This window comes from Hyaena hyaena, unplaced genomic scaffold (assembly GCF_003009895.1).
Source record: "Hyaena hyaena isolate Hyena2069 unplaced genomic scaffold, ASM300989v1 scaffold_471, whole genome shotgun sequence".
Classification (NCBI taxonomy): Eukaryota; Metazoa; Chordata; class Mammalia; order Carnivora; family Hyaenidae; genus Hyaena; species Hyaena hyaena.
In genome coordinates, this window is record NW_024081102.1 from 108,543 (window position 1) to 124,180 (window position 15,638).

The 15,638-nt window shown below is 43.1% G+C and overlaps 1 protein-coding gene across 1 annotated transcript in view; it reads left to right on the forward strand.

The window, feature by feature from the left end:
* The window catches only part of CNTNAP2 (contactin associated protein 2), a gene marked incomplete at its 5' end in the record, with an annotated part of 359,481 nt that overhangs the window by 96,163 nt on the left and 247,680 nt on the right, over positions 1-15,638 (forward strand). Inside the window, one exon of the mRNA XM_039253885.1 lies at positions 8,143-8,313. Coding sequence (XP_039109816.1) covers positions 8,143-8,313 — 171 coding nt within the window. The remainder of the gene's footprint in view (positions 1-8,142; positions 8,314-15,638) is intronic.

Here is a 15,638-nt window from a genome sequence, read left to right on the forward strand (position 1 = left end):
TTGTTCTTTAAGGAAAGGAAGCTCCTTTCCCCTCCTCTCCCAGGGACCGCAGATGACACCAAGGCCATGAGTCATAGTTGTTTATGTCCTGTTGGTAGTATTAACAGTAGTAGTAACATATGTCAGACACTTATGTTGTGCTCAGCCCTCTGCTAAATGCATTTTGTGGATTATCTTCTGTGATTCTCAACACCCAATAAGAGAGGTGCCATTGTTACTCCATTGTACGCATGAGGAAATTGAGATTGAGGAAGACCAAGAAACTTGTCCCAAATCATCCAGCGGGTGTGGGTGATACAGCCAGACCCTGATTCTGGAGCCTGCATGTGGAACAGCCCACAGCACCCTTCACCAAATGACAAACCAGAGCCACCCCCTGAGGTCACCTCTTGTCACCCCACCATGCCCCCCAACTCCACGTCCTCCACACGCCCTGCTCCTGCTGCTACCACCCTCACGGGAGCTTCTCCAGCGTATCACATGTCCAGTTGCTTCCTTATCTGAACCCAGACTGTTGAAAGGCAGAAGGGAAGCAAACTCCAACAGGTTCTGGAACGGGAGTTGGTGGGAGGTCGGGTGACAGTGAGGCTCACAGAAGACTGGTGAAGTCCGTGCAGCCTCAGTTAAACCCCCAGCTCACTTTCTTCAACCCTGCCGGTGCTACCCAACAGGAGCTGAGACGTGATGGGACCACATATGAGCTAAGTAGTAAACAGGGAAACTCAGCAAGGCTGTTCTGATTCCCTTCAGTATCCCTTTGCCTTTCAAGGTGAGGGTGATCCTTTCCTCAGGGAGAGGGGGGCACCTCACAGGAGGGTCTGTGACCTGCTTCGGGGGGGCCTAGAGAGTCCTTCCGGCACCCACCATTTCTTACATTTCTTTAGCTGGAAATATTCAATATGCTAAGGTGCTGTATTTGGGGGAGCATGTCCTGAACCTCATCAGTTACATACACGATGTAGTCATCAGAGAGCATTAGCCTCCTCAGTAGCAACACAGACAGCTCGAAGGTAGTGATGAAATGCCATTAATAACTCCATGGCAGAATAATTTTCTAGAGTGTCTCAGGTGTGAAAGTAGTATAAGGACTCTTCAGAAAAGCAAGGATTTAGAAAGTCAGCCTCCTGCAGTCCTTTTCTCACAAAGCTATAGGAAAATGTGCCTGTGGAAATGAGGGTGTAGACCCAGAAAGAGGGTTCACCCAAAGTCATGGGGTGTTCTGGTTTGGGCATTTAATAGTGAAGAGTAGCAGAAGGATGGGCTGCAATAATGGCAAGAAAGAGGTCCCAGGACCAGAGCCAGGACTCAGCCCTGAGAAGAGCCAGTCAGCCTGACAACAGGAAGTCAGAGGCTATAGAGGGGGCCTCCGAGGGATAAAAGGGGGGCTGCTAGATCACCCGATGTGTGTCATGTTGGGAACCCATGTGGGAAGAGTTTTACAGATGTGTTGAGGAATTCTGAGAGAATTTAGGACAGATACAAGGAAAACTAAGCCAATGAAAAAATAGGTAATCACTGATTCCAGAGGAACAAAAGAAATTATACCAATAAAAGAAACCATAATTAGATTTTAGTAGTCACCTCATTAGTGAATAATACAGAGCCCTAAAAATGTAAATATCGAATTTCAGTAGAACCCAAGATCTGTGAGTTTGCTAGTTTGGGAGAATCTGGAGGAAGGGAATAGGCAGATGGGCTTCTAAAAATGCTCAGTCTTCCTCTCGCATCCCAGGAAGGTCAATCAAGTATATCTAAAATGCATAAATTAATAAATATCGACACATGCATAGTTTAGAAATACAGGGATATAACTGAAAGAGTTAAGTGTAGGAGTTGTTGCTAAGAAATTGGGTTGGGATAGGAGGGTGGAGCAGGCAGTTGCATTTTGCTTTATCTCTTGTAGCACCACTAGATTGTTAAAACTATGTATCTGTAACCCAAGGTCAGAAATTAAAACTAGGCTTGGGACACCTAGGTGGCTCAGTTGGCTAGGCATCCAAATCTTGATTTAAGTTCAGGGCATGATCTTGTGGTTCCTGAAATCTGCACTGACAGTGCAGAGCCTGCTTAAGATCCTCTTCTCTCTGTCTATCTGTCTCTCTCTCTCTCTCTCTCTCTCTCTCTCTGCCCTTCCCCTGCTCGCTCGCTCTCAAAATAAATAAATAAACTTAAAAACATGAGAAATTAAACCTATGCTTAAAACTAACTGCTGCTGTCGACCTAAAAAAAAGAGATAAACTGAGGCAAGCTCAAAATTGTCCAAAAAAAGGAGTTTACTTAGGAATAGCAGAGGAATCGCGATTTGGGACACACAGACTGTAGCAAGCTCCAGGCATCTTTTGAGGGTTTGGGTAAGGCTATATTTATGAGCATGGGATGGAGACAGGAGAGAGTTCAGTTAGATATGTTAAAATAAAAAACAAACAGAGGCCAGCTTTGAAAATTCCCCAAGCAGACAAAAACAGTCCAGTCAGACAAAAAAAAAAAAAAAAAAAGAACAATTAAGCTGATTTTTCCAGACCAACCAACCTGGGTCATTTCTCGTTCATGCCTCTGGAAACCATAAGCAAAAATTTCCCAAGGTTGTTATGAGGTAACCCNCCAGGCATCTTTTGAGGGTTTGGGTAAGGCTATATTTATGAGCATGGGATGGAGACAGGAGAGAGTTCAGTTAGATATGTTAAAATAAAAAACAACAGCAGGCCAGCTTTGAAAATTCCCCAAACAGACAAAAACAGTCAAAAAAAAAAAAAAAAAAAAAAAAAAAAGCACAATTCAGCTGATTTTTCCAGACCAACCAACCTGGGTCATTTCTCGTTCATGCCTCTGGAAACCATAAGCAAAAATTTCCCAAGGTTGTTATGAGGTAACCCCTGACCAATTCCCTATTGGAAGAAAATTCCAACATGATCAGATTTCTGTAAGCCAGACATTTATGGGAAATCAGTGTGTGTGTCCTTATGTTTTATTTTCCTGAGAGCACATGGGTGAGATTTTTCTATTTTATATCCTCCAGTCCCATTTTAAATTGCAGTTCTTTAACACTGTCCAGCAGAAAATATCCTTAGCAATTTTGAAGTCAGTATCCCATACCAAATAAACATTGGTGAGATTAAAGTAAATGGCTGTTAAGAATTTGGATGGACAGGGCACCTGGGTGGCTCAGTTGGTTAAGCATCCAACTCTTGATTTCAGCTCAGATCATGATCTCATGGTTCCTGAAATTAAGCCCCACATTGGACTCCTGCACTGATGGGGCAGAACCTGCATGGGATTCTCTCTCTCCCTCACCCTTTCGTCCTTCCCCCACTCATGTGCTCACTCTCTCTTGCTCTCTCAAAATAAATAAAATAAACATTAAAAATAAATCTTGAGGGGCACCTGTGTGGCTTAGTCAGTTGAGCATCCAACTTCAGGTCAGTTCATGATCTGGCAGTCCATGAGTCCAAGCCCTGCATTGGACTCTACACTGACATCTCAAAGCCTGAAGCCTACTTTGGACTCTCAGTCTCCCTTTCTGTCCCTCCCCTGCTCGCTCACTCGCTCTCTCTCGCTCTCTCTCAAAAATAAGCATTAAACAAAAATCTTGAGGGGCACCTGGGTGGCTCAGTCATTGAGCATCCAACTTCAGCTCAGGTCATGATCTAGTTGTGGTCTGTGAGTTCGAGCCCTGCATCGGGTTCTGTGCTGATAGCTCGGAGCCTGGAGCCTGCTTTGGATTCTGTGTCTTCCTCTCTCTCTGCCCCTCCCCTGCTTATATTCTCTCTCTCTCTCAGTCTCTGTCTCTGTCTCTATCAAAAAATAAATAGACATTAAAAATTGTTTTTAATAATAAACCTTAAAAAAAAATTAGATGAACATATGACACTGCATTTCCTGCTAATGATTCACTGAGGTTTGCAGTGATGATGAAAGTCCACAAGACCTGGTATGCTACCCCAGCCTCACTCTCCTGCACTAGCTGGAGGTACCTCCCTGGTTCTCCTGCCACAGGAAATGAGCCCAGGCCTTGCCCAGGATGTATTCAAAAAGTTTCTCACACGACAGACTCATTTTCCAGCTGGTAGAGTCTTCAACCTCACACTCACCATTTTGCCTTGCCTTTGATTACTATTGTACTGTCCTCCGCTGGGTCACTGACCCCTTTACCTGCCTCGTTATTCTGTGGCTATTGACGGGCCCCTCCTATCTCAGATATTTATTTCTGTTCTGCCTCACAGTCTCCTTTCAAGTTTCCAGCCTTGCTTCCTTTTGCCTCTCCACACCTAGTGAGACATCAGTCCTTACCCTACAGCAAAATCTCTTATTTCCAACTTGGTATTCTCATCCAATGTCCATTCATCCTCTACAGCACTGAACTTGATAGCAAGTACAAATGGCAACAATTTCAATAATCTTAAGGCTAGGGGATGCCTGGGTGGCTCAATTGGTTAAGTGTGCAACTTCAGCTCAGGTCATAATCTTATGGTTCCTGAGTTCGAGCCCTGCATCGGGCTCTGTGCTGACAGCTGAGAGCCTGAAGCCTGCTTTGGATTCTGTGTCTCCTCTCTCTCTCTCTCTCTCTCTCTCTCTCTCTCTCTCCCCAGCTTGCACTCTGTCTCTCTTTCTCTCTCAAAAAAATAAACATTTTAAAAAATTTTAAATAATAAGGTTAGCAGACCATCAGCCTTGCAAATGCATGGCATTGTTCAGTGAGGTCTGTCTGTAGGAAAAAACAGAAATGAAGTCACAGATAAGAACAATTATGGTGTGCTAAGGAGGCCGTATCCTGTTATCAGGAGCTGCTAAAGCAGCATCAGCTTTTATTTATGTTTAGTTAGTATCTTCAGTGCTCATGTTACCGTAAAGTAGATCTTGTCCCATGAGGACTTTGCATGTGGATTGGAATTGGATATAACTGAGAGGGAGGCTATTCATTTACTCACTGATTTAATAATTATTTATTGAGTACTTACTATATTTGGGGGCCAAAGGTTACAGAGATAAAGAAATGGTTTTCTCCTGGCTTTCAAGGAGCTTATGGCCAGCTGGGAATAATATAAACAATAATAATGCTATAGGCTCCTTGCATCATGAAGCACAATGAACACTAGAAAAACTGAAAAGAAAAACACTCATGTTATTTCGTTTTAGCCAAAAATCCCAGAGACTGGGCAACAGACTCATCAGAACAGGCCTCACAGAAGTTCATCAGGGTCTGAAGAAGCCGCACCCAAACTTTCTCATTGTCTACACTGCTCATGAAAATTTTCATGCCCGCGTGTCTGTAAACATCTTTACTTAGCAATTCTATCATGTACCGCTGTATTCATATATTATGTACATTATAAAGTATGACTGGGGGCGCCCGGGTGGCTTCATCAGCTGAGCATCCGACTTCGGCTCTGGTCATGCTCTCGTGGTTCATGACTTCGAGCCCCACGTCGGGTTCTGTGCTGACAGCTCGGAGCCTGGAGCCTACTTCAGATTCTGTGCCTCTCCCTCTGCTCCTCCCCTGTCTCTCTCTGTCCCTCAAAAATGAATAAATGTAGGGGCGCCTGGGTGGCTCAGTCGGTTAGGCTTCCGACTTCGGCTCAGGTCACAATCTCACAGTTCATGGGTTCGGGCCCAGCGTCGGGCTCTGTGCTGACAGTCAGCTCAGAGCCTGGAGCCTGTTTCGGATTCTGTGTCTCCCTCTCTCTCTGACCCTCCCCTTCTCACACTGTCTCTCTCTCTCTCAGAAATAAATAAAGCATTAAGGGGAAAAAAACGAATAAATGTTTAAAAATTTAAAAAAATAAAGTATGACTAAAATAGATCTTTTAAGGGATGGGTTTTAAAAAATAAATAGAATTTCTAATGTCTTCTGCTTGTGCCTTATGGCTCTCCTTCAGCACCTCCTGGGTGGACAGCTCCACTCTGACCACCAGTCAGGTCCCCAGAAAGTCCTCACTATATAGGTGGTCAAGAATCTATACTTAGTTCATCCAGACAGACACTTGGTGGATACAAGTGACAACTCCAAAAGATATCATGTGATAACCCAGACATTTCCAGAAGGATGACTGGTAACCACCGTTTGCAGTAGGCTCTATTTCCCTGTGAATATGTCGATTCAAAAGGCCAAATTAGTTCGAAGTGGCTTAGTGAGCATAGAATTAGAACAAATGGAATTGTGGTCTGTGCGGACCTGTCATCAAGCTGGAATAACTGATTGAACTGCCCTTCTCCTCTCTAGGGATATTTCTGTCTAAATAACCAGTGCTGGACCTCAAATAAATACTGACATGTTTTACTTTTAGCTTTCCTTTTTCTAGAATCATTTCAGACAACTGCCCTTCTGTTAAAACATCACCACCTCAGAAAATGGGAATGCACTTGATTGGAATGAAACTTTAAAATGTTAATTACATTCACGTCCTGGGGATTCAGCCTAAAGAGACAGAATTGCCTTGCCTCAGACTGAAGCATGGCTGAGGACTCTGATCCTTGGGGCCCCTTTGTTGTTATAGGACTCTCACCCAATTAGGATGAGCCAAATCCTGCTGGCTCTGGGGACGAGGCTTCATTCCTTCTAGAACTCTCCTTGGTGGGTGGGCTGCAACTTCTAGTTTGATTTAAGTTTTACCTTGTGAGACTTTCATTCTCATTCTGCTGGGGAAAGGTGAGCCCCCAAAGTCCTCTCAGGAGATATTCAGCCACATCTTGAGCCAGGAAGAGGATTCAGCCCTCAGATGATTGTAACTTACACAGTAATTAAGATTCTTTCTTTTCGTGTATCATTCTAACCAATAGCATACCATATTCTTCTTTCTTAAAAGGAAACTAGCCTAGTTTTTTCTCCTGCTGAAAGTTGTGATATGGCCATTAAAAATAAAAGCTCAAAACTGCACTAATACTTTTGGGACCCCTTAAATAATAGATTCAACCATCACCACCATTTTATGTTAATGAAGACATTTACAAACATATTTTGGGCTGGCTTGCTGGTTATAAATTGGCATTTACTTATCTAGATGTCACTCTATCCTAGACATCTCTATGAATGAAAACAAATAAAATCACTTAAATAAAAGGGTAATTTTAATATCTCATAATATAACAACATTATATATTTAATTTAAAATTATAGTTTATGTGGTGCCTAGGTGGCTGAGTCAGTTGAGTGTCCAACTTCGGCTCATCATGATCTCACAGTTCATGGGTTTGAGCCCCACCTCAGGCTCGCTCTCTCAGTGCAGAACCCACTCTGGATCCTCTGTCCCCCTCTCTTTCTGCACCTCCCCCACTTGCATTCTCTCTCTCTGTTCTATCTGTTCTAATGAAATGTGAGTCATGGAGTTTGGTGTTTTTATTATGTCCTGTGAACTGCTTTTCTCCTGGGGTCAGTTGCTACTATCAAGCAATGAGGGAGTGGTGTACAACCATGTCTTCACCATGAGTTCAAGGGTAGAGGCTGATGGAGAGCCCTCAGGTAGACTCACCTCAGCACCCCTCACCCTCCTCACCTGGAGTCCCCAGGAAGGAAGAGGTTGGCAGGGGGAAACATTCCCTTCCCTCAACTAGCCTCTGGAAGTTTGGAATGGGAAGAGTGGGAAAATGACTGGACTGGTCTTCTTGCCTTTTCCTTGGCCTCTGCCTCCCCCACATTGAACCCAATGTCTGAGCAGGAGCTGGTTATTCAAGGACAAATGTGGATGAGAAGTAAGAGCAGAACGCCAAAGACCCCATTCCTATTCTGTCCCTCTAAGTCTAGCCCAGATGCTTCTTGCACCAAACCCAAGCCACCAGTATGTATACACAAGTTCAAAACATTACCCCCAACCCCCACCTGGTGGTGCCAGGGGCTGCTCTCCATTTTTCCCTTTATTGGCATTTACCCGCTAAAGCCCCTCCAAGGCTGCTCTTAGTAGGAGAGCTATCAGTCACAAGTACATGTTCTTACACACATGCATAGAACTTTCAGAAGGTTGAAAATAAGTCTGTGGGAATTTTCTGCCGTGATGTTCAGCAGGATGAACTATTGCCAAGGGCTATTGCCAATGGAAATTTATTAAATTGCCAATGGAAATTTATTAAAACTTAAGAAATGGCTACATTTTCTGTTACTCCTGTGATCGAGGTATACATTACCCTGTTTTGTTTTGTTTTTTCCTTCCATAGGGAATTATTGGAATGCTGCCTCTTTCCCGAATCCATCATCCTACCTGCACTTCTCCACTTTCCAAGGGGAGACCAGCGCTGACATTTCTTTCTACTTCAAAACATTAATCCCCAGAGGAGTGTTTCTTGAAAACTTGGGCAACACAGATTTCATCAAACTGGAACTGAAATGTGAGTATAAACTCTCTGTCAACTCTCGAATGGCCTCCTCTCTTGTCACTTCAGGCCAGTCCTAACCCTGATTCTGTAATCTGATTGGATCCAAACATCAGTGGCTTTCTTTGTTCCAGAGATGATGCTGGAAGGTAGCTACACAATCGTGAGAAAGACCTTGGCCCCCCGCCCTTGGATTGCCCCCAGGAAGCAAACACATTAAGAGATTCCCAAGCAGTGCTACTCAAGGAAGGAGATGAGAGAATAAATTGTTCTCATAAAACGGGGAAGAGTACATATTCAAAGTTTCTTTAGGTGTCTGTTTCTTTTCCAAAGAGACAGGGTTAAGAAGAGACAGAGGATTGTATAAAGCGACCAGGAGTAAGAAATAAGATACTGGGAGAAATAATACAATAAGGAAAAGAGAGATAATAAAAATGAACATCTGTATGAGTTAAGGAAGTAGCGTAGACACAGGATTGTGTCACGCAAAGAAACTTTGAGTTGGAAGCTTTCTAGCAGAAGCCCCAAACCCACACACCCTCCAAAGGTTTCAGTTGTGAGTTTATTTAGCTAGGAGTACAGAAACGAACCTCATCAGGAAAGAGCAGATACTGCCTAGCTCAGCCCAGCTTGCCTTGAATCCCAAAGACCCTCACCAGGTCATGTGGTCTGAGGAATGCCATCTGTGGAAGGTAGGGGTTCACTGGATGTGAGAAGGGCAGTTCTCATTACTCCAGGGCCCTATTATCCTTGCGGCAGAAATTTGGCTTCTGGAATCTACAGTCCACAAACTTCTAGGTTGGAGGAATATTGACACACACCTAGCTCTCTTGCCAGTTCAGACCAAGAAAGTATCAGCACAAATGACAGACATGACCAGAACAGGTACACAAGTCAAAGCCCCTTGATCCCTCCACACAATCTTGGTGCCCCTCCCCACATCAAAAAGTCTCCTTTCTCGTAGTCTGTTTCCTTTATCTGAGTGCCTGTGTTACTGGGTCTGGTCTGAGAATCATCCCAAACCCATTCCCCAGAAATATCTGATGGAATATTTCTTCTCTCTTTCTGTGGTTGTAATTATGCAATGTGGTCTCTCTTTTTTAATAGTTTATTTTCAAGTTGGTTTCCATATAACACCCAGTGCTCATCCCCACAAATGCCTTCCTCCATGCCCATTACCCCCCTTCCCCTCTCCCCCACCCCCATCAGCCCTCAGTTTGTTTTCAGCATTCAAGAGTCTCTCATGGTTTGCCAATGTGGTCTTTTAAAAATGGAATCTCAGGCAACGTTTTTCTGCTGTAACCCTATGGGATTATTTTTGTAAAATAGTGGGCTGTGATTAGCAGACTTTGGAGTTCTTATTCTCGGGTCAAAATCCAAGTCCTTGGATAACTTACTTCATCTCTTTGAATCACAATTTCCTGATCTGTAAAAAGGGGGTGGTAGTTTGTGGGGCCATTATGATAATAGAATATGGATACTCATGAAGCATTTACTTCAACATCTAGAAGGTGTCAGTATCATATTCCTCAAGATGTTCATTATAAATCTAATCTGAGCCAGATCTGATGGAAAGAGAAGACTGAGAATATTCTAGCCCTGGAATTAAAAAGTAAATAAATAGTCAGAGGCACGTGGCTGACTCAGTAGAGCATGCAACTCTTGATCTTAGGATTATAGGTTCAAATCCCACATTGGGTGTAAAGATTATATAAATAAAATCTTTTTAAATAGTAAATAATCGTCCTCTCTTTAGAATTATTTTAAAGGGATGTTTCACTTTGCACAGTGAAAATTAATGGGATCAAACTATTTTCCGACTTCCACATCAGTTGGATTGTATTTTAGAAATACCTCATGGCAAAAGAGAAAATTGACAATCCCTATTTGAGGACTTCTGTACACTTCTGTAGAAAGACTTAGATTCACCTCGTCCTTGTTTTGCATCCCCATGTCTTGTAAGCCTGCGCCTGGGTTGAAAAGAAGAGAAGACGAAGTATAGACAGTGTTTCTATTTAGCAAACGCATCGTAGAATTTCATTTAGTTCTAAGGATGAAAAATCTAGAGATGTTCTCAAAGTTACCCCAGTCTTTCCACAATATGGAGACTCTGTGGGAGAGGGTGAATTATAGCCTCATTTTGCCATAAAATTCTTTTTAGTACTAGTGTTTCCTTGCAGTAAGGAAGGGTAGGGACATTCAGACTAGAGGCTGGTCTCTTGTTAGAGGACTCTTGTTAGAGCTTCTAGCAATTACTAAGGGTGGAAGTAAGATTGCCCAATGGCAGAGATACCCAATGCGCATCACTATAGAGCCTCTCCATTGAGGTGGAAAGGAATCTATGGGAGAAAAAAGACAGGTTTCTGTTTTAGAGAAAACAACTGCTTCAAAGCAAACAAGAAGTGATGCTTTCATGAAGAACATGGGAAAAAAAAAAAAAAAAAAAAAAAACGTGGAGGCTCGCTGTTGCCCCATTTATTACATCGCTCCAGACTGTTCTCTGCAGGATGCATGGGCAGTGGGTGGAGGTGGAGCATTCTCCCAGACACGTCTCTTCCTTGCCCGATGAGGGGCTCTGCAAACCTAATTGTCCCAGGCAATGGCTGGCTGCCTGAAGAAGCTCAGGAAAGATAGTTCCTGAAGTCGCTCTTTTAAATACTTTCTCTGCTGTTTTTTCCCCATTTAACTTGGTAAGCTTTCTGATCCCTTTCTGAAAGCTTGGTAAGCTTTCTGATAGGAATTCAAATTTTGTTTCTCTGTTTGTGTCTCCAAGGAATTTTGTCACAGTTCATGCCTACACAGTTCATGCCTTTCAGAATAACATTTCTGTTAATTAACTACATTGTGCCCTCCCGTTAGGGGTAGAAGATTCTTGACTCTAAGAACAGTGAATCAGTTACACTAAGTTAATGAGATACCATCAACATCTTACTGTGCAAGTAAAAAAACATACATGACAAATTAAACTGATGTTACTCATTAGCATACTTTACAGGTAAAATTTTAAGACTGTATTTCACTTACTCTCTATATTTATTCACTCACTCGGTGAGTGTTTATTGAGTACCTACAATGTCCCAGATGCTATGCTAGGTGCCAAGGGAACATAGTCAAATTAAGCATGGTTTCTTTCCCTCAGAGGGAAATCAGAGTTCTTTCTGTTTGTTTTGGAAATTAGACAAGTAAATCAGTAGTTACAATACTAATAAAAATAGCTCAACTTAATTCACTCACAATGTCTCAGGCACTTTTCCATGGATTTTAGGTAAATCATCTCACTTACTTTCCTAATGAACCTTTGAAATGGGCAGTGTCATTAACATTTCTAACTTACAGATGAGGAAACTGAGGCATGGGGCAAGTAAGTTGCCAAGGTCCCACAGCTAGGAAGTGGCAGAGCTGGTGCTTGACCCTAGACATTTTTTTGTGTGTCCCAGAATCATTGCTGTTAACACCAAATCTCACCAGCTCCCAGAACACAATGAGTGGCTGAGAGCTCCTGACTGGAGGACAGGAGTATTTCCAGGGAGTCATGCTTTAATTAAGTTTTGATGGATGAGCAGGAACCAGTAAGGTGAAGAGCAGGGGGCGGGGAGGGGGGATGAATGGGGTTCAAAAAGGAAAACGCAGGAGGAGGAGTACACCAGTGAGTGAGGGTGTATGGGACAGAACCCAAGGACTCACAAAGGCATGGCTACATCAGGGAGCCTGTGTCTGGGAACAGAGAGCTGGAGCCAGAGGGGCCAGCATGGCAGAGCACTCTATGTGCTCCAGGCTCAGGGCAGATGTGCCTTAACTTGACCCTGACAGTTACGGTGAGCAGGGGCATAACACAGTCAGATTTGCATTCACCAGAAATTAGATGGAAAGGCAGACGTGAAATGATGGGGGGGGGGGGGGTGCTATGTTAAGATGGAGGCAGGTTGAATGTAAGAAGAGAGACATCAACAAAAGGGTAGAGATGTGAGAGACCCTTAGGAGATAGGTCCCACCAATTTTTTTTTTTAATGTTTTATTTATTTCTAGGAGACAGAGAGACAGACAGCATGAGCAGGGGAGGGTCAGAGAGAGAGGGAGTCACAGACTGAAACAGGCTCCAGGCTCTGAGCTGGCAGTCAGCACAGAGCCCGACGCGGGGCTCGAACCCACGAACCGCGAGATCATGACCTAAGCGAAAGTCAGACGCTTAACCGACTAAGCCACCCAGGCGCCCCAGGTCCCACCAATTTTAACAAAATGTCTTAAAGTAGAAAGAAAGGTTCTAGAATGAAATCAGTATTTCCAGATCTGATGATTGTACATGTGGAGCACTTTTACTGAGAAATATAGCATTCAAGGGCAAAATGCAAACTGCATTTGGATATTTTGAGTTTGCACGTCTGCAGGATATAATAGTATCTATCCAGGTGGACACATCTAAAGGGGACTATATATACAAGTTTGGGTCCCAAAAGAGAGGTTGGAGTCAGAAATAGTTTGAGAGTCATCATCACTAAAAGAACCATCAGGAAATAAGTATTTGGTGCCTTCAGCATGAATGAGATTTCCCAGGACAAATGTGTAATTTGTCCCTGTCTGAATCAGAAATGACTTTGTGTTTGTTGTTTTGTTTGTTAGTTGGTTGGTTAGTATTTTTTAGATGGCCGAGGAATATTGCTCTGAAAATATTCACTAACAGCCATGGATATATCCATGTATTTTTTTCAGAGTTACCCCTGGGAAGCTACTTGACTTGTCTAGATCCCTTTTCTGGCTAAGATAGTGACCATGACCATGGTTGCATCGTCAGGCCACCAAGAACTGATCACCTGCCAGGTCAGAGGCAGTGGGTGGACCCTGCAGAGTCTACAGTGAAGACAAGGGAACCCAACATCCTCACCTGGTGAAGGAGACAAACCCATTAATAACAGCAAAGCAATATGACCTTTGTTGAAAGTTTCTTAAGTGCCAGGCACTGTTCTAAGGCTTTTATAGATATTAGAAGTTTTAGGCTTTATAACAAGTTTTATCCACATTTTACAGAAATGGAAAGGAAACTGGGGCACACAGTTCACACATCTGATTCCAGATTTTGTGCTTGTGATCATTAAAATACAGCAAATTACAATGATAGCTTTAAGATACTCTATACATCCAGAGGAGAGGTACATAACCCTTCCTGGAAATGAAGAGGAAGATGAGGTGATGTCTGAGTTAGGTCAGAGCAGGCAGAGACGTTAGCTAGATGAAGAAGTAGGGGAAAGAATTCTAGGAGGAGAGTACAGTGCTCACAGAAGCATAGACAAAGTTGTAGAAACATGGAACGTGACAGGTGTGTGGGAACTCTGAGCATGTGGCATTGCTAACAAGTATGAAGTATGACACAAGCAGCAGAGATATGCTGGCAAGTCTCAGATCCAATTCTAAATATATGGCGGTCTAGATATTCCAGCCAATATTTATCAAGTGCCTACTCTTCATGTGCCAAAGAAGAGCTCAAGAAGAATAAGACACCACCCCCTCCCAGAGGCACACACAATCTAGTGGGGAGACTAGCAAGCATATAAAACAATATTTTGGATTAAATGAAATAAGTATTAGAGGCACAAGTGGTAATAGTGCAGGTTGCCCAGATGCAACAACAGTTACATCCAACTGGAGAATAAGAAAGGGTCCTTTCGAGATTATATCACTTTAACTGAGCCTCCAAAGGAATGGGATAGAACATTTCTGGCTCAGGATGCCGAAGGAAGAAACAGCAAACAATAGATGGTGTGGACACATCAGAAAGGTGTCTCTGGGTCACACACCAACGCACGGAGGCACACAGAGCCCCGTACCATTGCATCTCCGGGGCCAGAACGCCACCTGGCATGTGGCAGGTGTTTGTCTAGTAAATGAGACAGAGAACCATGAAAAGCCTAGCTGGGGAAGGAGATCACCACGACTGAAGGGCTGGTGTTGGAAACTGATGACGAAGAACACACCAGAGGTTAGCAGGACAGACCTGATGGCTGATGAGATGCTGGAATCCCAGATCTCACAGGAAAGCAATTCAGGTGCTAAGAAGGCCTGGGATGCACAGTCTGGCCATGCAAGTGCGATTCTAGGCTGAATGAAAAGGCTGTCGAGAAAGGTAGGGAACAGAGAGGCCAGAGGGTTCGCTGGTCCTCCGCCTCACGGCTGAAGCCCCCAGCGGTGATGGCAACGGATCGAGGGGACACGGAGCCCGTAAGCCAAATGTTCCAGTTCTGATTCAAACGATGACAACAGGAAGCACGGGGAGAGTAAGCACGTGTCACAGGGGGAACTCACTGCTGAACAAAGACTCTGGTGCCATAGAATGAAAGAAGTGCTGAGGAGTAAAGAATAAAACCAGGTGCCTTCCCAACCCCACCGGGAAAAGAGGCTTCAGTGCTGATGTTTGCACATTAGGTTCTCTGAAGGGGGCTCCATTCAGAGGAAGGAATCTTTGGAAATGTCTGCTGATACACAGTGACTATGGAGGGTTTTTTCATTTTTAATTGATATATAACTGACATATAACATTGTATCAGCTGCAGGTGTACAACATAATGATTCAGTATTTTTACATTACAAAACGATCACCACAGTGAGCCCTAGTTAACATCCATCACCTCTCACAGTCACAAATTAAGCTTTTATTTTTGCTTAACATTTTAAGAGAGATTTCAGAGGACATGGTGGAAATTTTTTGAAGGATGTGTTCACTGACTAGGAAACATTTGGGAAAAGCAAGCAGAAACAGTTATAATGCTTTAGCACAAGCTTCCATGATGACCAAGTTTGAGCTTTTTCAGAGGTCAGGAAGACATGGAGAAAATATTAGCATTTAGCAGGAAGAGCTCCACAAAAATGTGGAGGCAGCAGCCTAAAGTCCTGCTAATCTCTGGAAAAGGTATTAAGGAAAAAATTTCATTTTCCAAGATGCCACCTTCTGCAATACACATGTTCGAGAAATGCAGAGAGAAAATATTCCGCAATATATAGAAACTGATGAATCAGAAGAAGTAAACTAATGGCAATTTATCTTCCACTTATTTTTTGGAACAACTTTCACATTAAAAGAGCTTCACTTATATAAACATGAAAAATGTCTAATTCCACTTAGCTGGGCTGTTGTGCCATCAGGATGTTGTTTATGGGGTTTTTATTTTATTTTTATTGTGAGTTTTTATTAATAACAAGTATGAAACAAAATGTATTAATTTGTGTTCATTTTCTTTTAATTATCTAAGCCAACCTAGGCTATCAGTGTAGATTTAGGAATAATTTTAGTGATTCTATTATTTTACAAGGCCAGCTGTCAGTTCAGTTTGTATGAAAGGTTTGGGACCTAG